Source organism: Pholis gunnellus (assembly GCF_910591455.1).
Source record: "Pholis gunnellus genome assembly, chromosome: 1".
In the NCBI taxonomy this organism is placed as follows: Eukaryota; Metazoa; Chordata; class Actinopteri; order Perciformes; family Pholidae; genus Pholis; species Pholis gunnellus.
Genome location: NC_136528.1, coordinates 10,681,466 through 10,707,597, shown reverse-complemented (window position 1 = coordinate 10,707,597; position 26,132 = coordinate 10,681,466). Strand labels below are relative to the sequence as shown.

Sequence of the window (26,132 nt, the reverse complement as noted above, 5' to 3'; positions counted from 1 at the left end):
CTGCCAATCTCAACGCCTAATACCGGAGTGTGATGAGGCCAAATGATTGCAGGAGAGCAATAATGTCTCAGTGGTCAAAACACAATAATGACGAGAGTTTAACGCTGATGGGAAGCAGTTTCTCTGCTCGTTTCAAACGGCATAAATGAAAAAAGAAATGCGAGTGCCGATCTTATTGTGCCTCCACACAACATTTTATTATAGAAGAAATAATAAAGCGGTTGCCAGATGCCTCCTTTGTGAGGAGTGGCTCGTTAGATTCACCCAAACCCTACATCATGTGCTTGGCTTTGCCAGCAGAGCTTATGATTCTCTGAATGCTAATTTCACATGAATGAATAAATGGATGTGTCCATCACCGCATGGATATTCAAGAGAGTGGAATTGTGCCGCAGAGAGCTACGAACAGGAGTAACGACCGTCTACAACGCCTCGGAGCAAAAACCGAGGGTAACATCGCACGCGCATGCACTTAAATCACACAGTTGGGTTTCTACTATTCTTAATTAAAATCAGGTATAGAATAACAATGAGCAGCTTAATGGAATATGCAGAAGGCTTTAAGGATCTCTCTGTAGATTCAACTGAATTAGTAACCAGTTGCAGAATGGCTCTTTCACCTCGGATCTAAAGTGCAACGGCACTCTATGTTACATATTTTTCAAGCAGTCGGTTTAAGTAATTAAGGGGAAAAAAACTGGCTTCCATTTTGGAGGTGGCCGGAGGGCTATACCTCCTTATATGGTTCCAGCCTGTTCAAAGTGCTGTGTTTGGACTGGCAACATGAAATCACACATTTTCCACTGGGAAAATTTGGAACGTAAAAGGAAGAAGAAGAAAAAAAAAAGCGAAGCAATCAAAAACGTGGACACCGATGCAGCCGAGCGTGCTCATATTTTCCATTTAGACTGTTTATACCCAACCGATAAGATCCAACTCGAGTACATCGCTGCTCTTTATCTCAAGCTTTCAATCTTTACTTCCTAATTGCATACACTAGAAATTACAAGTGGCTAATCAGGACCAATAATACTGGTATATTTACATAACCATTGCTACCAGCACAGTTTCATTTATTAATACAATTATGTAAGTATTTATTATTGCACGTACATCTACCAACTCTGACTAGATTATGATTCAGAGGCATGATAAGAAAATCCATGTATAACATAGCAGTCACAATCAGCTCACATTTATCTCTGACAACAACAACAACAACTGCATTCACAAAGAGGATGAATAGAGTCTATATGTTAATTCTTCAAATGCAAAAATATGAACGCGTCAACTGATAAAAAATGTAATATCTAAAATTACTAAAAACTCTATTGCACAAACTTAAGTTTTATTTTACCTACAGTAACAATTTGGCAGTCAATACTCTCACAACACAAACTGGGAAATACACCAAACGTCATGCGGATGCTGTCAAAAGTCGATCTCAGTAAGAAAAGACAGAAACACACATTGTGCCTGTGCTGGATGAGTCCTGCCTAAAGGCATTATGGGATACCAACTAAAACCATGCACGGTGCAACTTACTCAACTCTGGACTGACCAGTCACTTCCTGACTGCAGCTAATGCCCCCTGCTGGCACAGCGAACAGTTGTGTGAAGTAGAGTTGTACTTGACCGCAACACTGAAAAAACTGAAGTGCAGCAGAGAAGAGCGATTGGAGATTCCATCCGGCACATCTACAATAAAGCTCGGAACCAGAAGATTGGGAGATCGCTCAGCGGTAAATGTTTGGTTTTGGTGTTCGTCCCTGACAATCACAGAGCGAGGTATTCTCTCCGGATTTGACAGTTTGCAATCGTGAACAATCAGGAGAAAGAAATGAATCACAAAAGAGCCCGAGATCCCAATTTCTACACTGATAGCAGAGTCGGTAGAGCAGAATGCAACGGGGACTCTCATTGTGATCACGCTCTCATTTCCACTACTTCGCTCTCTTTCCCCCTCTCTGAATTCAACAAGTTCACGCCCATGCTCTGGGGGTTGGTGAAAGTCATTCTGGGATATGTGGGAAATCAATACCTGAAATTGAAGCACACAAGTCAGGTTGAAGGAAAGTGGGTAGACTGAGAAAGTAGATTAAAGCCCTTCAGGTCAGAATAATTCCTAGAATGCACTGACTGTTACAAATTGATATTTGCTAGTGTATGACCGTCTAAAGGGAGTAGGGTTCTCCTTTAAAGCACAATAATCCCTCCTCCACTACAGTGGCTCCGCCTTTCCACGTCAACATTGTCCTCCCTTATCAACACATCCATTACAGATTTGCTCCCCCTCCCCTCACACAAGGCCAGAACAACGACTACAATCCTATTGTTCAGTGCTTTTATGAATTTCAATAGCCGGAGCCAAATCAAGTTGGCTGAGCCAAAAAAAAAAAGAACAATTTCAGCCATTGAGGTGTTGAATCCGAGAGTGCATTACACAGAGTGTGAAGACATCCAATCAATGGCAATGAGAATGTGAGACCGAGATTGGAATGGAGAAAGGGGGGAGTGGCAGGGTAATCAAGCAGCCCCCCCCCCCCAAAAAAAAGACAAGAATGTCTATTAGATGTATTGGCTTTGAGAAGTGTGTGCTTAGCCAAGGTCTAAATGTATTTCCCTGATGTAAAATCCCCCTGTACAATATGTACAATACGTGCTTTATTCAGTTCATTGCTTCTTTCTGTTCCTGCTCCCTTTAAGGCCAGCTGCTGCGTAAGTGATTATTAATGCCCTAATTGAAGGTTTCAGAGCTTCGGGGGAGAACATTTTCTAAAAAAAGGCCTCAATTACAGGAAATCATGCCATTCAGCCTACGTACCTACAGTTATAGTCCTACAGTAAAACAGTAAAGTATTCTCTCTTCATTGATAGCTTGTGTTTCGAGAGGATTTCAAATGTACATTATAAACAAAACTCCACCGAGTCAAACACAAAAGGGAACTCTTGAAAGACATGCAGGTATCACAGTTTAAGGAATCAGTATTCTGGTAAACCTGCACAATATTATCCAATAGTTACAACTGAAATACATCCCACCTTTAGAAAGCGTAACGTTTTCAACATGTAATTGGTGGAAAAGTTGGTGATGTATCGGAATGCATTCGTTTGTCTTACTGTCTGTACACCTTGTGTGTAAATTATTCATTGTAATGCAGCCAAATACAACCAAATAAAAAAAGAGTTACATCAACACCTCTGTGACGGTGTCGACTAACACTGCATATTACAAACTGTACTGCAGTGGGGTCCATTGTGGGCTTATTGTGAGTGATAGCGATAGCTTGCACGTTATGAATTGGCAAATGAGTGCAATATAAAAATAGAGAAAATGTTTAGAGTTAAGACGCTCAATAGTCATGAGGATTTCATGTGGTATTTCTCTTCAGAAATGCTAGATTAAATCTTTTAAAAAAACAACTAGATATTTCACTTATTTTGAGTTATGCATCCAATTTCAGGGTTTACGTTTTACTTTTAAGATTGGATTATAAAGTCGGTGGAGTGATTCCTTCTGGGCTTCTGAGAAAGCTCTGCCGGACAAACTGTTCAGAGGGTTTAACGGGAGAAAATAAATCTCCCACTGGTAACGCATTGGTCATGTGTGATTATACATACATTAATGCACTTTGTGTGCGCATGAGCAGGGCAGTAAATAACAGTCAACAGTCTTTCAGTTGCATAAGAGACAGATGCTTATACTTCTGTTATCAAACTTTAATTGCATTCTATTGCGAAACCCACTCAAACGCATTCCCTCCAACCAACATGAAGACAACATTGTTCCCCCCCCCCCCCGATATCACTCTTAATAAAGGCACTTCAGGGCTAATTGCACAGAGGAGAAAAAAGATTATTCTATCTCTCTAGTGCAGCCTCGATCATCGTGAAGTTTAGCTTTGATGGGTGGTGCTTCAGATATGTTCTAAAGTGGCTCTGCATGTTAAATGGAAACCACAGCATGAATTCTTTAAATCCTGCGCCAAGAGGGAGTTTTATTTTAATACAAACATGGGATGTAGTAAAAAAAAAGAAAAGAAAATGGGGCTGATTGAAGTATTTCGTAAAGAAAACCTCAATGTTTAAATAAAAAAGTTTGTATGGCATGATATGTATGGGTAGATATAATAGACACATAGCCAGCAATTCATGAGAAAGACTGTGGGTGTTCATCTAAAAATACATACACTTGCAAGTTCGGATCTGCACAATATACTAGGAGGAGAGAAAAAGACAGTTTACTGCTTCAACGCTAAACAAAGTCAAGAGAAGTGAGGCAAACAGGGATTTTGAAGGTCCTGTCAGCTCGTAGAAGACGTTTGCTGACGTTCTTCCCTCGCGCAACAGTTAAAAAAAGTAAGAGCGACCTTAATCGTGTCGGGGGGGGGCTGACAGGTGGGAGGTCTCCCAAGATTGACAAGAGTGAAAACAGGATTAATTAATGACTGTGTGTTGGGATCTAATAAAGGAGTCACCGAGGCACTACATCATGCATGAAGCCTGTCAAGCCTGACACACTGAGGAAATGATGAAACGCACAGCCTGGCTGTGTCAACGTATTTGTTTTTTCCACCAGCGGGGAGGGGAGACCGTTCTGCCGTAACAGAAATGATGTCGGGCCATAAAAACTTGTCTCAATGTTCATTCATCAAATATGTTCAGTTTCCATCTGATCCAAACAGCTGTCTGTTAAGATAAACACACGACAATGAACCCCGGTTTACGACTGAGCTAAAAAAAACAACAGCTTACTCCAATAACCCTTAGGCACACCAGAGCAATCAGTAGAAAGCCGTGACAGGAGAATGTGTCAGTACTTTTGAACTCTATGAAATGTGTGCGGAACAATGGCAACCGCAAAAGCACGCACACACACACACACACACACACACACACACACACACACACACACACACACACACACACACACACACACACACACACACACACACACACACACACACACACACACACACACACACACACACACACACACACACACACTCTCTGAAGGACGGACAGGAGATGGATGGGTGGCGTTCCACAGGAGTCGGCCTCAAACGGCGCTTCTTATTTTATCTACTGGGCTGTAGAAATGGCCCTCGGGTGCCGGAGATGACAGAAAGAGCGTCTCCTGACCTCGTAACCAGTCACTGTCTACAGTAAAACCGTGAAAAAGACAAATAGTGTCGCCGAATGACCCAACAGGCAATTGGTACATTTCCAACATGACAACCTCAAGACGGTGGCGGCAGGAGGCGGAGAAAACTAAATAGTTTCGTTGTTGAAAACAAAGACGCAGGACGGAAACTTAGTGGAGAAGTAGAAGTGTATTCGGGGCATTGATCCGCAGCCAACAGACACCTTTAAGTGTGTTAAGCTAACTCTGCAGGGCTTAACATCTCTGATAGCTCTTAGCCAGGGGAGGGATATCTTTAGCTGCTAAAGCACTCTGGGTGCAGACCAGATGTTGCACAAAGCACGCCCTTCTAAACATTTATGACTATCAGCGGACGGGGCCCCGAGGCGCAGCTGCTGTTTAGAGTACAACTGAGGCGAGGAGAAGCCACCGCCGCCTGATTACTACATTTGTCACTTTTTTTCCACAGAAGCGACTCCTCGCTTTGTTTTTACAACATTCGCTCAGGATGCAGGGCAATATAACACGCTCTTTAGAGGACAGTCACTGTGAGACGCCTGTAAACTGCCTCTCCATTGTGTGTGTAACAAGTGAGACGCGCGTTTTGATTGTTGGATTTCTTTTGTGCGTGCGTGGTAGTACAAAAACAAAACAAAAAAAAAGCCTAAAATGAAATAAAGCACAATCAATTGTGCCTTGATGGGAAATGACACATGGGGATGGAGCACAGTTGGCACTCTGACAGCTCCTGATTGCCTGTTGTGGCAAACAGACAGAGGAGAGACTACACAGGGGCTCGTGGATGGAGATGGTGAAGGAGGACGACACATGACAGGCCTGGGTCAGTTGTTGCCATGGGAACATCAATGAGGAGGCAATTGAGATTTACTTTTCAAAGATGTATATTTCATTTCCATAAGATACTCTGTGTATATGTACACGAGTCTCTTGAGACAAATCTTTAAATCGAGACCTCCTTCCAACTTTTCACAGTGAATAAATGTGCTTTCAGTCAAATGTGGAGCGCTGTCCTTGGTGAGCAGTGCTGAGTCCACACAACTGAAACAATGACCGCATAGCGTTAACTATAAATGTTTGGAAGACGACAGATTTACAGAAGGAATCATCAGACTGCCAACGACGGACAAAAACAGTCAATCCAAAGCCCTGAAAGGCGTGTCACGATAAGCCGGATGCACACAGAAATATCATGCTGCATTCAAGTCCAATCACAAAGTTCAACTTCTGTCTCGATGGTTCGATTGCATAACTAAAAGAAGGAAATAGCACATAGATGAAGCAGCTACAACTGAGCATTAGGTTATGGAGATGTTACACACATCCTGGTTATGTTGTCAATTATTCATCACAGTTTAGCAGAGCTCCAAAAAAAACTACTTACAATAAACTAGTTATTATTTATTAATAAATCAAGTCTCCTCAGCTTTTTGCCTTCAAGCCTCAAGTAACAGCAGATGAGTTCAAGTCACAAGTCTACAGCTCTGGTATGAAACATGGTATTTCTGATACACATACTGTGGATCGTCGTGTGGTACATTTCTGAGCTGAGAAACTGCTTATGGATAAAAAAACCAGACCGTAAATGAAACACCTGACAAATCAAGTTACATCACAGCACTAAATCAAGTCAATAAAAAAAAAGGTCTAAAGATGTCCTGCTCATTGATTTGAGAAGCTACCGCAGACGTAATGGGACAGAAAAAACTGTTGACAAACTCATGTTACAGAACATATCGTCCAATGTTTATTTGCTAAGGAGCTAGAATCAAACTACAATGATTACGTATATACTATATATGTGCCAAATATAACGAGTAAAACCTTGAAACCTGACCTACAAAGTGGATGATTTCCTGTCCTCTCTTCTTCACACAGAAACTGTCAATAGTTGTTACGAGCCATCTGGCCAGAAACCGCACCCACACAGCAGGGGGCATTTGAGAGGTTGTTTTCAAATGAATAGGAAACTGGGGTAGAAGGCTGCAACTAATGATTATTTTCTTTATCAACTAATCTGCAGAATATTGTCTTCATCGGTCGATTAATATATTTGGTGAAATGCCCACTACGCTTCCATCATCAGTGTCGGAAGCTCAAGGTGATGTCCTCGAATTGAAAAACAAAATATATTCACTTACCATCGCGTAAGACAAAGAAAAGCAGCAAATCATCACTTGAGAAGACGGAACCAGGTCATTTAGTTTGTTTTAGTTTTTCAATGTGACTTTTGTCAAGCGATCGTGCCAGGACGCATTAACCGTACTCGGTACGCTACGAGACCGGATCTTGCTGGCTTTGGGACCCGATCAGCCAGACCACATGGTGAGGTAAGCTTGGCTCGCTTTGAGTTTGGATCTCAGTCAGGATTGATCAGTAAGTGGGCGCAATCCGGACAAGGGGAAGAGAGGAGGAAAACCGGGGCTGGAGTCCAGCCGAGACCGGCTGTCGGAGTCCTTTTAAGACACTGCTGAAGAAAATCAAACATTTCTGGATTTTGCTGCTTTAAAATAAAATAATATAATTGGGGACTTTTATTCTGAAGAATTTAAAGGAACATGTGTTTATCACAGAATTAGCAGCGCTTTTTTAGCTGCTATTATTGAATCAAGTCTATTATTACTGCAGGGAGGAAGAGAAAGCAGCCGAGGCAACAAAGGATTTACAGGAACAGAAAGGTGTTCGTCAACAGCTGCTCCTTTGACCTCAAAATACATTCGATCACTCTTAGATCAGGAAGGTTGCAAGTGTCAAACGTGGACACATGCACATATGCAGACAGATCCCAAAAGTTACATTTAAAAATCAAGTGTAAAAAACGTCTCTTTAACTGTGGCCTTTGGGGGATGTGACCGTGAGTCCGTGTTGGACTAATGCAGAGCCTGCAGTCTGTGAGTCAGCATGCAAGCATTTCATTTTTCCTTCCAGTGTATCACATGTCTCTCCTGCTCCCCCCCCCCCATGTGCATTTCACCTGTTCACGTTTAGACCTCCAGCCAAGCCGACTCCCCACAGTATCTGGGAGAAACGAGCCCTTTTTCATTACAGGTAATTGAGTTGTAGCTGAAACAATACTGATTGCATTAGGGCCCTTAATCACGTTAAGGTGTCTTATTTTATCACTGGGAATTTAGCTCATTCCCGGCCCATTTTGAGGCTAACCTTCCGCAGAGGTCGTTGCCATGGTAGACCTGCTTCCATTAACCGAGCACAGACAAATGTGTTGGCACTACGAGCGTACATCCTTTTGCTCTCTGTCTCACCTCCTCCCCCCTCCCCCCCCCCCGCTCCCTTATCAGAGAGGAGGAGGTGAGAGGTAAGAGGAGGATGCAGAGAGAAGCTCAACAGAGTCAGAGGAGTCACGTGTGGCGTAATGAGGGATGTGTGCACAAAAGAGCAGCCATCACTGGCCCGTCCTCGCATCCTTCATCAAGTGCTTGTTTCCTTAAGGCCCCCGAGCAACCCCCCCCGCTCCTCTGGAATGAAGGGTCCCCCTCCACCCTCCGCTGGCTCAACAGGCCATCCAGATAAAGGAGCCAAACACACCGCTGTCCTGCTGTTGATGGACACACAGATACGAGCTGAAGGGATAACCTCTCCCTCCTTCACTCTGTCCCGCTGCCTCCCTCCCTCCAGCACTATCCGACCCCTCCTTACAATTTCTCAGCCTCTTCCTCGTTCCATGGATTACTCCCCACCACAGATTCATCCAGTTTCCACACCCGTTCCCATCACCCCTCCCTTCTTTCCTCTCCACCTTCCCACCACCGCACGTTTCAGTGGGAGCTCTTTTGTTTGCCGGAGAGAGGGGGGGCATGCCGCTGCCGGTTCTTATCTGGGGATGTTGGCGGCACATCTGTAGATGCTATCGGCGGCCCTGTTGCTCTGGTAATGCCCCGGCCCTGCAACAGCAGCTAGCGGGGAAATGAGATGGCTGGAGGATAGTGCCGGCAGGGGGGGGGGGGAGGAAAAAAAAGAAGGAGGATCTTCCTCAGCAGAAATGATGAAGTAAGGGGAGGAGTAAAACCCAGACCTGGAGATGTCCAAAGAAAAGGTAGGACCCAGGCATTCACAGTGTGAATTCTACCCACAATGCACTTCAGCAAACCACCTTCTCTTAGCAGTACTACAATTCTAAAGGATATCTATTTATAAAAAAACAAAGCCCACCTGTAGTTTATTATCCTAGCACAGTGACGAAAGGGCACACCACTTTCCCACAGATCTCTCCTCGTTTGCATTGATATATGGGAACTAAATGCAAATGTGTCAAACAGTACACACAAGCACTGAGCAGACTTAGGCATTCAGTACTTCTCTTTAAAACAGTGTGTGGGTGTGAGCTTCAAATTATACCCTGGGGAAGCTAAGGTAGAACAAAAAAAAAAAAAACCTTTCCTGCATCAGTGAGATCTGAAGTGAGCTGTGTTTAAAGAGGATTGCTGCTCACATGCTCACAATATTTGCACAAAACACTCAGTTTGTAACGCGTTTCACTGTGAAGTTTCTGCAGCTGCTACGTGGAAAATATCAGCATGTTTTTTTGTTTTGTTTTCCGTGGCGGCGTTGATAATGAAATGCGCCGTGCAGACACAATGAGGCGAGCTCAAGCAGTCAACCGTGCAACGCAAAGCATCGGCTTGAGCCCTGAACTTGAAGGGAATTGTCTTTTCAAAGTGTCGAGGCAGGCAAAATGGCTGCTGACAACCAATCGTGAGACGGATGGGTTTCTCCACCAACCAATCTCCTTACCAGAAGAGCAAATGAGAGACTGTGTGGGACTGGCAGCAGCTTGGGAGCAGCAGATGCTTCTGAAGTCACAGATGCAGTGCAGGGTGATGATGTCACTCAACATGGCCGGGGGGGCATTCATCATCGTTTACCTCGTGGGAAAGGCGTGACGGCGTGGCAGCTTAACGTCAGTGAGCGGCCCTCCGTCCACGCTGACAAACAACATCTCTCAGCACCAATTTCCGAAATTTCCAGGCCCAAATATCAATGTTTATTTTGCGTGTGCAAATAGCGAGAGTTTAAATTTAGGAATCGACATGACGGGTGACAGGTTGAAGTTTAATGAAGAAAATGGAAAATAGACTTGGAGAGCTGATTGACAGACTGTCGAGTTTCATCAAGTCTGAGGAGCTGAAAGAGAAAACACTCCAGAAAAGAACGGCGCGGTCTAAAAGCTGTATTGGTTGGATGATTATAAGTTTATACACTCAAATTCATTCCAACAGTGAATACAGCTGATTGCCTGCGCCTGTCAAGAACTAAAAGGATCAGAAATTCATAATTTTTTCTTCTTCTCTCTTTTCCAAATTCGTGTAAACACCTTCCTGAGGCGCTCCAGTGAGCCTCAATAAACAGGACGAGCGGGGCCGCCCACGTTTCGGGGGGGAATCTGACACCACGAGAACACCGATGTCTCCGAGAAGACACATAACACAACACAGTTTCAAAGTTCATTAGCCATGACTGGTGAGATGCAGATGCCATGTATAATACTGATTAAACAAACTGGCAGCAAACACAGACATCAAATACGGTGAAAACACAGCGCACATACTAAATAGGCTGCAGGAAGGCAGCGCTCACATTTGAGTGAGAATCAAACGAGAAGCATTCACACCCTCAGAGGCCAACTCTTCACACACTACTAATCGGTAGACCGTTTATTCATTGTGTTTACTTAAATCTGCCGATATGAAGCGGATCTATTTAATGAGGGCAAATGTGCGGCGGTCGCTTTTCTCCTAATAGTACACAGAGGAAGAAACGAAGCACAGGTATTGAAATGTTCATATCGGGGATGGCGAGGGAGACAAAGTAACAATGAAGGCAATCTAATCAATCACTCCGCCCTAATGGAAAAGGATGCAACAGCTCTCCAGAACACCTGGACGGTGTGACGGAGTGGCATTAGCGATATTACTCCGGTCCATCTGCAGCGCGCTGCCTTCAAAAACGGAGCAGATGCTGCTGTTGAGCGCCTCTGAACAAAATCAACCTCTGCTGAGTCTTAATTGTAGATGTGCGAGCGGTTTTATTTTTTGTGCCTGCGCATTGTGTCATCCAACACGGAAACAAAAACCATCCAAAGCCCACAACAAGATGCGTTTTCGTGTCGTACATATTTCACCGATACAAATTGGTCGGCGCGCTTCTGTCCTTTTCGAGCGCGGGGGTTGCGCAATCCCCTTTTGCCTCCAGAACGATTTAGTGCACACGCACCGAACATCAAAGACGCATGCTTTGATGCAATGGCTGTTTTCAAAGCTTGCTGTGTGTGTGTGTGTGTTCCCCGGCTGTGAATGTAGGAAGAGCTGAGACCCGAGTGTTAAAATGCAGCACTGGGCTGCAAAGAAGCTGAAAGGTGAAGGGAGGTGAGGGTAAAAGTCATGTCAGTGTGTGCTATAAACAAAGCATGCTGTTGTAGTGCTCTTTTGCCTCGACTGCCCTGTGTGTGTGTGTGTGTGTGTGTGTGTGTGTGTGTGTGTGTGTGTGTGTGTGTGTGTGTGTGTGTGTGTGTGTGTGTGTGTGTGTGTGTGTGTGTGTGTGTGTGTGTGTGTGTGTGTGTGTGTGTGTGTGTGTGTGTGTGTGTGAATAAACAATAAGGGAAGATACTTATCACTGACCTTGGAGCGCAAGTTATTCTACAGCTTGGAGGAAAGCACACACACACACACACGAGAATGTTTTCTGTCTAGTGCTCTTTTATCTTCCACAAGTTCTCCTCAGGGCAGAGTCCGTTCCCCTGCTTTTACTCATGTCGTAGGCCGACACAAAACAACTTTCAGACTTATCATAAAGTCAGGTATGCTCTTATTTTCGCATGCCTCCACGGTGAACGGAGTATGAAGGAAGTGAGTGTGTAATGAGTTCCCGTGTTTACAAGCTCTTTGCGGACTTGAGCAGAAGAGTAGCGCGCCTCCACAAGCGTGAGACGGTTTATGCAGAAGTGTTTTAAAGTAGTAAGACGCATGTGTTTGGAAAGTAGTGAGCATAAGACCCGATAAACAAGACTTGCAAATACGGCACGAGTTGTAGTGAGAGTTTGTAAACTGATGTTTTCATATAGTTTTGCTTTTGTTAAACACGGCACGCCATTTACTTTGTTAACCGTGGAGGCATGCGAGAAAACAAAAGACTTTTCTATCAAGAATTCAAGGGAACACTGGGTGAGTAATTGATATATAAATGGTCTCTTTGGGGGTGAAGTATTCCTTTAAGTGTGCGGCTCACCCAGTAATCAGCCCTCTGAACAAGGAGGATCAGAGTCATGGCCCAGAGGCGACAATTTGTCAAAATGTTGGCGCGAACAGTCGCTCCTACGACTGAATGTGTCTGAGACCAAAGAGACGTTCACCGACGTTCCAGGAGACAAACTAAGTTTTGCTCTTACCGTCACTAGAAGGGCTTCCTGTGACTGCAGTCCAGCGATATACAAAGACTTGGGAACCATCCTGGATGATAAGCTTGCACTGATTTTATTCGTAAAAAGGGTAAACCAAAGCACTTTTGGCATTTTTCTCAACAGAAACGTGACATGGCCTGTTGCTCCTGAAGCTGTGGAGAGGATACGGAGTCCACTGGTTTCTGGCTTCGTCTCTTTTAACATCTTCTCTGATGGTTTTGGAGACAATAACAACAGTGACGTTGGTGTTAACATGTGTATTTGTGTGTATTGTATTGATTTTATGAATTTTTAGGTATTATTTACTATTATTGACTGTTAGCCAAATTGCCCCTCAGAGACATTAAAGCTGCACTCTTCTCTATGATACAGTGGGATGCAATAGGTTGTACAGAATTTCCATAATACCACACAGTAACACGAACAGCGGGCAGCCTCAACTTGAACACTGCACGCATTTATCTTTTTTTTTTTTAATCATCAATCAAGCCTCATCACACTCAACTCAGTGAGTCAAACGCCTCTACGCATCCCTGGAATCACGCATGTGTGTGAGAGCGTAGCACACAGCATGCATCCACCGAGCGTGAGGGCGCCGCATGGTGTAGAGATGATAGGTCTGCACACACACACACACACAGTTCACGACAGCTCAGTCAAATCCTGATCCACGCACACACAAACACACAAACACACACACTTTTTGAGTTTCTTTGTTTCCCGCTATAGCTGAATCGCTCACTTCCCGGCTCTCCGTCTCCTTTGTTTATCACGTTCTCTCCTTCACACTTCGCTCATGCTCACACAAGTCTTGCCTGCGTCACACACGTCATGCTCTTGTGCATCAAGACCGAGTGTGTTCAAGCAGGCCTGAACAGGCCCCAACAGCTCCCCCAAAAACAGTCTTTATTCCAGATGAAGAACACGTACGCTGCCCCATTCATTTCCCAGGCTTTTATTTCCATCCCTGTCGCTCTGCAGAATGCGTAGGAATACTTGGCAAGCAACCACCCATCCATCCATCCTGCACCCTCAAACCCCCCCCACTCCCCCCCCACCACACACACACACACTCACATTAGAGCTGAGTGACACTGAGTGAGGAATGTAGGCTGTCTGTCTTTGGCTTAAAGCAACAAAATAAATGCAAATGAATGTTCCATTAGGGATCGTGAAGCAAAACGCAGAAGTAAGTTCCCGGGATAAAACCTCGGGGTTTGTCACTAAAGAAGAAACATCACTGAATCTACCATAATTAATGGAACGGGGGGGGGGGGGGGGGGGGGGGGGGGCTATGTTGTTCTTCCTTCTTTTTTTATTTTTTTTACCAGCATCAAGAAGCACTCTGTCTTCCAGCTGACTGAGCGTGGGATGAGAACTGGGAGAGGAAGCGGTGAGAAATGCTTTTCGAAGGTGTCACCTCTCACACCTCGAGCATGCCCCCTTTCAGTTAAAGCTCCACCTCTCCAACCTCCACCATAATGCCATCGATGCTTACGGAAACCTGCTCAGGTGGCACACACAAAAAAAAGAAAAAAAGAAGTCAATCCATAAATAACGTTAGTCTCCGAAGCATAAGAAACCAAGATGCTCACCAACTGAGCACTTCGCACTTTGGTTTTCTTCAGCACACTCCATCTGTGCCCAGGGCGAGGCGTTCTTTCAGTGCCGAATACGCAATGAAGGCTCACGGTTGCACCATATTTCTGCATCCTCAGCACAAGGCAAGGGGAGTAAAATATGCATTTCAAGCATATATTATTTACCTGAAGAGTAGCAAAAAATGAAATCCCTTTTCTGTCACCCTGCAATCACACGTTTCACTCACAAATCAGAGCATCTTTCAAAAGGAGACACTGCAAAAACTATGACATGTCTGTGATCCTCAACCGGAGGAGTTAGGGTAAAGGGGCTCATGAGAACATCGACATCGGAATGATTTTTTTTGCTGAAGCTTTTCTTTGTAAAATATTTTCAAAGAGCGTGTGTCGAGACCAGTGGCCATGAATATCCAAACCCAAGGCTCGGTGCACCGAAATCAACTTGGAACACAAACTTTCACTTTTTCTGCCCCATCCCGCGTGTCTGATAAATACAGAGGTGTGTTTGAAAAGATTTCCCCGCGGCATGGGGAGCCATCATGAAAAAAAAAGAAAAAAAGAAAAAGGGTTCAAAAGCTCTATGAAGGCCAATTTAGCTTTGAAACATGGGGACGTTTTAATACCAAAACCCCGAAACTGCCTCTTGCATGCTCACTCGGACCGGCACCGGGAGATGAAAGGGCGATGCAGATGAGCACACCGGTCCGTAACTGCGTAGGTATCTTTATCTGTAGAACCGCGGGGGAGGAGAGATGGACAGTGAATGTCAATGAGGGAGGGCAGGGTAAACAAAATGCTCTCAAGTGCAGTCGAGCCTCTTCTTTTCATGCAGATTCAGAGAAACTGCTATATTATGACGGATTGTCCGCTCCAAAATAAAAACTTTTCACTGCTTTCAATGAGGCACTCCCCAGGTAGTTAAACTCTCTGCACAAACGCAGCTATTTTTCGACTTAAGTGTCAGAATCCACCTCGTATCCTCAGGGTAGGACAGAGATACACCTCGGCTTGTGGAATTAAAAAGCTTCTTTTCTGTAATTGCCGTGTCTTCTCGTGGAATACTAACCAGGAATGTTTCACTCTTAACAGGAGCAACAGGATTCCTCACCACAGGTTGTCTGACTTCCACACATAACTCATGTATATTCGTGTTTGTTCATCTTATTGGTTATTATTAAATATAACAGTTTCTTTTAAATATAATTTAAAAAAATGTATTTGATTCACAACTCCTCTTTGCACCATCTTTAATTCGACCACTTGTCATTGCCTCCTCTGTCCCAGTGGTGGAAGTGTAATGAAAGGAACCATTTCTGTATTTTGTCCACTTGTTTGGCGTCACGTTAGCGTCGTGTGCTATGCGCTCCATCTGCTGAATTCCCCTCTGCATTGTGGCTTTGGTGATGGAGCATGTGTGACGATGCTACCTGGATCTGGTGTAATCAGAGTAAACTAGTACAAGCCAACATTAACGTAAGGGATTCTTTGGTATATGGGTAAATGCTACTGGAAACATATAGTCGCTTTTCCTTTAAAGCAAATATTGGCACACCAGAACGACACACTGCTGACACAGAATTAAGTCCAAAATGGTAGAAGTAATTTGTTTGGTAAGATCTGCATGCCGCAGTGGAAACTTCTCTCCTCCAGGTCATCTGTTCTCGCCTTATGTTCTTTTTAAAGCAGAGCTACTCATTTAGTGAACATTAAGTTCCAGTCCCCTGCCAAAACACAAGAACACGAGCAGCATTACTTGCATGCAATTGTGCTCATGACTGTAGATAAAAGAATCCAGGCAATGCCGATAAGAAAGCTTGCGGAAGGATCCAGTTTTGGTTGTGTAACAGCTTGATTTTAAAGTATCGCAAGCTGCGAATGATGATTTATGTGGGTTATTTTTCAACCATGCAGGTTTAGTTTGAAGTCCCAATAGTTTATTCCACTTGATTGGTATAAAGAATATCTATTAATGTGCTATTTTAAATGATAAACGCCACATTTGAAAACCCGCGTGATTTAGTGCATCGCTTCCGTGAAATCTGTGTCACACTCGGGCTCGGAAGGCTTCGACGTATATTTGAAGTAAATCCCACATACCACTGTGGCTGTTGAAGAGCAATGCAGAATTGTACGAGACCCTAAAAAGTATGCTTCTCACGTACAAGTAAATAGTTCAGAGCAGATGGTAGCAAAGGCATCTATAAAAGACAAAACACTCAAACTGATTAACACGTCGCGCCAGCAGCCAAATTCTTACCGACGCCACGATTCTGTCCTTCGGGGTCCGGAGTGAGAGGGAGGACATTTAAAGGAAATCTCTGAGGTTTGTCAATGCCCTGAGCGGTGACTGTGAAGAGTAGATGCCTGACACATATGGGGTAGGCGCCCGATGCACAGTCGATAACAGGAGTGCAGGTAGCGAGGGGGTTGAGCAGCAGTGGGCTCGGAAACGCAGATGAGTGGAGCGAGTTGAGGGGGAAGTCATTATGCCCGAGTTTATCTTCAGCTGACTGCAGCAGTCAATTTTCACTCTCATTAGAACACAGTAATTGCAGCAGCTAGAGCATGGTGCAGAAACCGTCTAAAGAAGAGGAGTTCAATTGGACAGTACGCTTTAATTTGAAATTCTGAATGCAGCTTCATTGTAGTGAAGAGCGCGTCCCCAGGTATCTGGAGGTCTCACTGGTACATAAAGTGACACAGGCAGAGTAGCAAACTCCACTGAATCTAAAAACCTCTTAATACTGAGTTGTTGTTTTTTTTTTTAAATGATCCAAGAGAAAAACCCAGCAACGTGTTGCAAACACTTTTTCAATGAATGTAGCTAGCAGCTCGAGCTCCAGATGTCACTAAATCTCACAAGAAGCTCATTAAGCCGCGGCCCTTGAGGCCTCCCTCCAAAGCCACTCCCCAAAAATGTCCATTAATAACAGAGACAATGAACATGGCTATTGTTAGTACTCACAGCTGTCTCCAGTGACGTGCAGGTAGGAAGGAAGGTAAGCCATCCAATAATTTGATTTTGGCCAATTGAACGGGCTTCTAACAGTCCTGCGACAGCCACAATATTGACCTCTTTTCTATTATTTCTAGTATTTAATATATTTGTTGACGGGATTTAAGAATTTCAACAAAAATGTTTCTTAAACCCATCACCCACCGTGGCTTCAACAGGCTCGTTAATGATAAAGCTGTGTTGGCACACACACACACACCCGCTGCTCTCTCATACCCCTTTTCACACCAAGGCTCAATCTGGATGAAGTTGGTGTGAATGGATCAACATGAGGTCCGCTTAGCTTTGGTGTTACAGGGTGAACATCAGCCCTCTCTGTCCGTCCTGGACCAAACACTCAACTATAAGATGACAGTCATAGCACACCATTGTAGAGCAAAACTCTTGCATTAGATTTTTAAAATGGTGACCAGGAAAATAAATCCTTTAAAAGTTATAAAAACATCACCATGATGAATTACCAGTGTAAAAACAACATCGCAGGGCCCGTTTTAGAGGAGACATAAAACAAACATCCGGTTTAAAGTTCATGAAATCGTGATTTCGCAATAACTCGGTTGGGCTTCAGCCTCATAGGAGCATTAGTCTGCAGCAAAGACAGAAACGTCAGGACTACCAGCGAGTGTTGAAGCTGCTAAATTGTGTATAAACGACTCTGAACTGGTGCTTTACTTTGAATTTACAATCAGAATAAAGCTCATGTTGAAAGATGACATCTCACATACAGTAGAAGAATACTAGAGACACACACAGACGCGTGAAACGCTTGGGTGTACATTCCCACACACACACACACACACACACCAGGCCCCGAGGTGTCTGCAGAGTGGAGAAAGGGGCTGTCTCCATCAGCTGCTCCACCTACCCAGAGGACCTAATCAGTCAGTTAATACACGTAAAATGGAGGCTGTCATCTACCTCCAGCCCAGCAGACTCCTCTGCCAACACGTTCCTCCTGCCGCCGCCCTCCAGAGAGAAAGAAAGGCTCTTTCCCCACAGCTCCATCCTCAACCAAGACTTCCCACATCACATTTTTCTCAGTCTGCTTTACAGCCTCGTCTCTGCAGCTGGCTACAACAGCTCCAATATTATTATTATTATTTATACCGTTTCACTTATTTTCCTTTTTCATTACTTGTGCTCCGAGGGCAGCTGAATGTTTTCATTTTCAGCTCAACACATGATTAATGCACCTCGGTAGAAGTGCAGGTTTGCGTCAGCCTCTTGCTTCACTCTACGGCCTCTTCCATCCCTCCTCACACGTACCAGAGACGGATGGAAAGCAGGGAAATGGACCCCGACCCAGCTCAGAGCCATTCGTTGTGGCAACGACCCCGGCACCAGTAAAGCAGTGCATAACTGGTCATAAGGGGGGGGGGGGGCACCTGCACACCGACACGGGCTCGGCCAAGGGGAGTGTCTGCACTGTTGCAAACTCTACCAGAATCTACCTATGTTGGGGTCATTTTTGCAAAGTTCTCCATCCACACTGACAATGTTCCTGTAAAGCCGGACAACTTAGTTACTCAAACTCAGCTTTGCATAACCACTTATATTGAGTATTATTAGTTAGTTATTTAGTTATTTGTTCCTAATTGTGTGCATACGAAGACATTCAGCCCGTCCAAACTACGACACTTTTCAGATTAAAAGGGGAGGAGGGTGTTTTATTATAGCATAGCGTAAAATGTTGACATTTTGTAGTGAAAACGGGAAAGGAGAAGTTTTTTTTTTTTTTATTTAGCCAGCTTGGTGTGAACAAACAAGACCCATGTGCACATTCACAAACAAAAGATTACATTTTAAAGAGGAAAACAATGACATGGTTGATGTATTTCTTTCTGGGGGGGGTTCCTTTGAGAACGGAGGAGATGAGGTTTCTTTTTTTATTTGTTTGTTTTTGAGATTTATTACCGTTTGTTTGCCATGTTGGCACTTTATAACTTGGGTGCAGCCACTGTGGAACTGCAAAATGGGTGAGTGCAAGAAAGTGTGTGTGTGTGTGTGTGTGTGTGTGTGTGTGTGTGTGTGTGTGTGTGTGTGTGTGTGTGTGTGAGAGAGAGAGATAGAGCAGTAGAAGGGTGGAGGGCTGAAAGGATAATAAAGAGAAAATAGAGGGCTGAGAGAGGTAGTAAAAAAGGTAAAAAAAAAAGAAAGAAAGGAGAGGAGCTTGATTCAGTGAGAGAAAAGATAAAGAGTGAGAAACGAAAGAGAGTAGCAGGAGTGTTCTTTGGGTAGTGTGAAAAGTAGGATGAATGAATACTGCTCAGTGAGCGGTCAGACATCATCTGATTGGGCTTTATCTCTGTTGGAACCAGATCAGCCTCTGAGATACGGCAGTTTTATAGCTTGCCCTTCTCTCTCTCTCTCTCTCTCTCTCTCTCTCTCTCTCTTTGTGTGTGTGTGTGTGTGTGTGTGTGTGTGTGTGTGTGTGTGTGTGTGTGTGTGTGTGTGTGTGTGTGTGTGTGTGTGTTAATCAGGATGAGTTTGGTGCACTGACACAAGGTGACACAGACTGAGTGCATAAAAGAAAACTGGTCACTGACAGACGCCTCCACGTCAGGTAAAGGCCGACTATCTGAGAACGGGACGGTTCACATGCACTACGCTGACCTGTTTACTCAAAAATTAAGAATTACATGAAGGTGCTCAAAAATCCCATTTCCAACCTCTCCCCCCACCACATTTAGGAACTGGAAGACTGGCTAAATATTAGAGAAAGTTAATGTTACATTCTGAAAGACACCAGTGCAGTGAAATGATGATGCCGTTAGTTTTCTTTTAGAAAAATATGTCCAAATTTGACCGTTTAGCTGTGGAAAGACTTTGTTTCCTCAGATAAAGTGAGCAATGATCATGTATAGAGAAGGTAGGGAAACCAAAGGATATGATGTGAGACACAAATGGGGTGGACAAAACATTAGAAACCCCATTTAATGTAACACAAGACAAGTAAACAGCACCACAAACTACAAAACACAGTAACAACTAAAACTGAACACAATGAGCTGAATATTAAAAAGGTCCATGATGATATGATTTATCGCACAGATTACATCAGTAAAGGGTTAAATAGTGAGCGAGCTTAAAAGTTGCTGTATTCCCATAATATCCAGCTAAGCACTTGAACTATACGGGGCGTTTCATACTACACATGTTTAGCTTCTCCATTTTGTTCCTCTTGTTCCTCATCTCAGTGCATTTGGAGCATTATGAGGCTTCATCCCTGCTGAATGTCTTTATCCATCTCGGCCTGACATTCGGCTCATTGTTGTGAAAACACAAATGACGTTTGATTATTCACGAAATGTTCAGATGCCAACTTAATTAATCGACTGACTGTCCTAACAAAGTGCCTCCGACAATACCACAAAGGGCTACCCATGCAATAGTGACGCAATTATCCCTTTTCTCGTTTTCAAGCTGCCATGTCCTTGGGGGGTGTAAACCCCCCCAACACACACACACACACACACACACACACACACACACACACACACACACACACACACACACACACACACACACACACACACACACACACACACACACACACACACACACACACACACACACACACACACACACACACACACACACACAAAAAAAGATCAAAATACATCAAAAAAGGGATTAAAGAATGTGCCGACACCCCTGAATCCTTCAAAGGGCGTCCGACTCTATCAAAGGATGAGCATGCTTAAATATGAGGCGACACACATGACACATGAAGAGTGTTCGGTTTATCATTTCTCCTACTGTGGGGAGGGAGAAATTAGGTTTTCTGTTTTCCACAGTGAAACCTGATATCAATGCAAAGTGATAAGTGGCTTTTGGTTATCTCTATACACCACAGTCGCCTATAAGTGAGAGAGGACGAGAGAGGGAACTATTATACAAACAAGAGAGGAGCCGATGGGGGCAGAAACGGAGAAAAGGTAAAACAAAAAGCTGATATATATATTTGAATAGAGAGCTGTCTCATCTACATACTGAGAGGTCAGAGAGGAAAACAAAGAGACTGCAAGATAGTGGGAAAGAGAGAGAGAAAGGGCTAAATTAATTCATTTTTCTCATTTGGGGGGTTTCCCTTTTGGTGGGGGGGTCGAGGTGGAGCTCACCTCAAGCAATTCTTAAGGAGGCGGAGTTGAAAGCGTGGCGGCTGTGTGGGGGAACAGCAGACAGTTAAAATGGGATTTCTCATTACTCGCGTCTCGCTCTGTGTCCTGGCCTTCACTGCTGTGTACCGCTTGCTCGCTCTCTGCCCTATCATCCCCCCCCCCCCCCCCCTCCTCCTTTTCTCTTTCAGAGACTCAAACTGAATACATAAGATTGAGCCCAACTAGGCCACAATCTCTCCCCCCCCCCCCCCACCTCTTTCTTCTGAGTCTGCTTGTGTTTCCACAGTATCTGACTGTGCACACACGGGATCAAACACACGGAGGCAGACTGGGTGACAAAGCAAGAGCAAAGAGGTAACACACGGCGGAGAGAGACTTCAAAGCAGGGCTTTAATAAATGACCAGAATACCTTGTTTTAGTCAAGGTTTAAAGCATATAGAGTGTTTTTTTATCTGGCACCTTCGATTAATATGTGAATAAATCCGATTGGCAGTTTCACACATAATGTCAAGAGACTTCATTGCTGCAGACTGGCGTTCCTTCCAGCTGATGACAACTATACTCACTCATCAAATCACAAAGTAATGTAACCTCACAGCGGGTCGTGAGCAATACACACCGACCGTGTCCTCCGCGAACAAAGAAATCCCCAAATCAACGGTGTTTATGTATCGATTCGTTAGTTTTATTTCCCCACCAAACGTAGAAGGCGAGGGGAATCCTCCTGTAGTGAAACAGGTATTTCTTTGTATTCCTTTCTCAAGTCATCTTTTCTTCCTGGAAAACAAAATATGACTTGAAGATGGTTGGAATGGGATGTAGATGTGTGGGCCATTGCTTGCATGTTGATCTTACTGTGATCACACCCACCTAGGAGATGCGGCATAACAACATTAGTTTGTGCTTACATGTGGCCTAACCTGCTCACTGCATCTTATATCAATTAAAAACATATGTGTATGCATATGTCAAAGAACTGCGAGAGCCTTTGTAATGTAAAGAGGTGAAGCCGAGGAGCAGAGCGGCGATGTGTGGAGGTGGAGGCGGAGGCGTTTCCTTCAGGAGAATGAGCCGCACGTCTCCCCGAAATCAATCTCAGATAATACCCCCGTATTTGTCCGATATGCTCCCTGCCACGCTAGCCAACCGTGACTCATTCCATCATTACATCCGAGAGGTCACGCCCACTGCCGCCCCCGTCTGCGCCATCGTTCCCGGGTCTGATGGCGGCCTAATGGCCTGCTCCTCTCTACACTGCAATTAACCTTTTTATTGGCCACCTGCCAGCCAGCTGGAGATGCATCAGAGTGTGTGTGTGTGTGTGTGTGTGTGTGTGTGTGTGTATGTATATGTATGTGTGTGTGTGTGTGTGTGTGTGTGTAAGTAGAACCAGAAATGCAATAGCGTTAATGTGTTCCAACACTTGTGCACAATGGTTGAAGCTTTTATGTCGATGAATATCCGTGTGAAAAGTGCGTCAGTGCCTGTAATAACAGACAGATTTCACCTGCTCCACTCATTGATTGACTCTAACACCCCATCATGGACGACCCAGGCAAATCCCAACGGCCGCGATCTTGGCTCAGGAACTAAACAAGCCCCCCCCCCCCCCCCCCCCCGCATCATACATCGATGCAGCTTCGGTGACAGGTATTGATGAAGCGCCACGATGGATTGTCAACACTCCAGCTATGGTTTAAAAAATAAAAACTTGGAAGATGCACACTGAGATTTACTCATTTCACATACACAAATACATAAAACACACACAACTCTTGTCCCGTGTTTCTCTTTTTCTTTGGTGAACACAGACAATCTGTTTTTGATTAAAGCCAGGAGAATTAATCAGGCAGACTAAGTAAGAGCTACTGCAGCCACACACACACACACACACACACACACACACACACCAACACGCTAATTATGTGCTATCGCATCAACACTGAGATAGTTAGCGTGAAGGCTGAAAATGGTGAAAGAAAGCGCTAATATGAAGGATATTGTTTGTGCATTACACAGAGCACATATCGCCCTTTCTGTTGGATCAGCAACACGTGAGGCAGAAGGGAAACAAGTATTATCTCCAAAATCCAACTCCAGGGGCTAACAAATAAATGTAAATGCTGAAAATGAATTAACTCTCAAGGTTTCACCAAAGCTCGACCACTGGTAACAAGATATCAGAGTCAATTATTTGTATTTGGTCAATCGCTGTACACTGAAACACTGGCGATACTGTCTGAGATCACATCAGACCATCCACATGCAGTTAGACGACTGAACTCTTTGACTGAGGCAGAAAAAAATCTTCTCAATCTTTCCAACAGTAATATATACATATATTTATACACACACACACACACGTATAAATATATATATACTGCCTAATTAACTTGTAACTCTTAGAGCCTATGAGAAGAAGCTGAATCACAGTCACAGTAAGGCACTTAGTATTCGAGAGGCTTATACTGTACGATCCCATTGTCAACAAGAGGCCTCTCACGAGCGACTTAAAATCTGGCAGAGCGCTGCCGAGCAGAAAGCATTCCGTGGCTCCTCCGGCTGCAGAATTCAATTTCGGGGCACGACTTGACTCGAAACACCTAATAATCCCACGTCACTTGATGTTCCCAAACTGAACAAGGTCACACTGTGGGACTAGAAACGGAAAGAAAGAACAGACCATTTTACAGGCATTTATCCGGTCGGGCGATGCATTCAGGCTCCGGCGAGGTGAAGGATTTTTATGGCGAAGAAAGAACAAATCGCTGTGCAGTTCAAGGACAAAAGGAAAAGCAGCTATTCACCTCACACCTACTGTACAGCTCAGCTGTGAAGTAGCAAACGTGAAAGCAATGGGTGAAGAAAGAAATCTATTCAATTACATAACGTTTTACACGAGCCGGGCATCCATTCAGACGCATCACAAACGCTAACCGAATTCAAGAAAATCTGCAATTGAATGTTTGTTATTTTTTATCCACGATCGTTGCGCAATTATTAGGAGATGGTTTAATGAGATAAGCAGTTGGTGGTTCTCCAGTCAGAAAACCACCGCAGAGGATGAGGACGCAACAAGACGACGTAAGCGGCAGTGGAACCTTCAACGGTGAAAATAAACTGGATGTAGATATGACAGCTGTGTTTGTCTCATGTATGAATGGGAGAAGAGGTTACATTAGACCTGTGTGGAGCGACGGGGCGATTGTTTTTAGTCTTTTCAGCGGAGCAGAAGCTTCAGTGGACGTTGAAGTCACAGGCTTCATGTACGTCATCATATATTCAAATTGAAAATTACCATAAAAAAACGTATCTATCGTTTATTAAAATTTGAGATCAATGTATGTAACAAAGAATGTGTTGGGTTCCTCTTTATACGGTAGTCTGTCATCTATACTGTACAACGTGCATTTTGCATACCACTTTTACTTCTCACTTAATATTACGACCGTATGCAAACATCCGGTATATTCGGTTGTTGTAGTTCATTAGGTCAAGTAAAGGTGAAACTGTGGTGAGGTCACTAGCCCGTACACACAGGTGTTTCCAGTTATCAATCAGCAGCAATGTGCTGCACACATTGAGCACAAGAGAAAACACAGAATTAAAGCCTTTTTTTCGTTGTACATGCAGACTTGTTAAAGTCTCTACTCTACCCATAATTCACCACAAACTACAGCTGTAGTCTTAACCATGGTGTTGAGGGAGTACAGGACACAGCAAAAACGGATCCGCTGATAATTCTGGCAGCTCTTACCTGCTACGGAGAGACGGGCCGTCTGGCTGGAAATGGATCCGATGCTGTCGATGGTGGCAACGCACTGGTAGGTGCCCTCGTCGGGCTTATTGTGCTTGGAGTGGACCACGTGGGCGAAGAACAGCGAGCCATCGGGAAGTATGCTCCGTCTCTCGTCCGAAACCAGGCTCATGAAGGTGCCGTCTTTCTTCCACTCGATGCGCGCCGGCGTAGCCGCGTCGCTGTGGGCCGAGCAGTTGAGCAGCGCCGAGTTGCCCCGAATGGCCAGTGTGTCCTGGGGCTCCGCCGTGAACCAGAAGGGGCTGAAGGGCTGCGCTGCTGAAGCTGGAAGACAACAAGGGGAGAACAGAGATATTTAGCCGGATGCTCTACTCAAGACACTTTGAAAAGTTTAGACAACTTGGGCCTGAGCAGCAAAGAGCAAGAAGTCAAATTAAATCTCAGAACTGCTTTAAAATATCACCGTTAAACTTGTTTTACATGTATTTTTGCAGCAGGGGACACAAGAGAGAGTTGTAAAATGCTGACCGTCACTTACTGAAGCTGCATTTTGAGTTAAGCCACAAGACAAGCGAGGGCAAAATCACATCTCCCAGGATGTCATCTGCCACCTTAATGGAACATTTTTAAAAAACCCATTTCACACAAAATGCGCTGGTGGTTGAAATGAAAGGGACACTGCAGGACTCCAAGTGACCCAAACACTCTTATGAAATGCTTCTGAAGCGAAGCCTCTTTTTGTTCATTCTGCCTTTTCAGCCACTGTGGCTCAGTCTATCCCAGAGACTCCAACAGGCTTTTCATTATGAAACCACAAGCCCCGCTGGAATTGGACGAGAGGAACTGACAAATTTAACCCAGTCTAGCCTCCCCGGCAAGTTAATATCACGTCTTGCTTTATTATAAGTAGAGAGCGCAGCGAAGGAGTAAACACTTTGGAACGGGGTTGCCATTTCTCCTTCCCCGAGCATTAAATGGTAGCATCGCGCTGACATGGATAGTGCCAAAGTCAGGGTAGGTGCAATTGCTTTGCATTTGTCCTCATGCATTATTCAAGCGCT

The 26,132-nt window shown here is 44.3% G+C and overlaps 1 protein-coding gene across 8 annotated transcripts in view; it reads right to left on the bottom strand.

The window, feature by feature from the left end:
• Positions 1-26,132, bottom strand: part of neo1a (neogenin 1a) — a 153,843-nt gene that overhangs the window by 77,132 nt on the left and 50,579 nt on the right. For all 8 annotated transcript variants that reach the window (XM_079161484.1, XM_079161486.1, XM_079161485.1 and 5 more), the window contains exon 2: positions 25,072-25,395. In XM_079161484.1, coding sequence (XP_079017610.1) covers positions 25,072-25,395 — 324 coding nt within the window. The remainder of the gene's footprint in view (positions 1-25,071; positions 25,396-26,132) is intronic.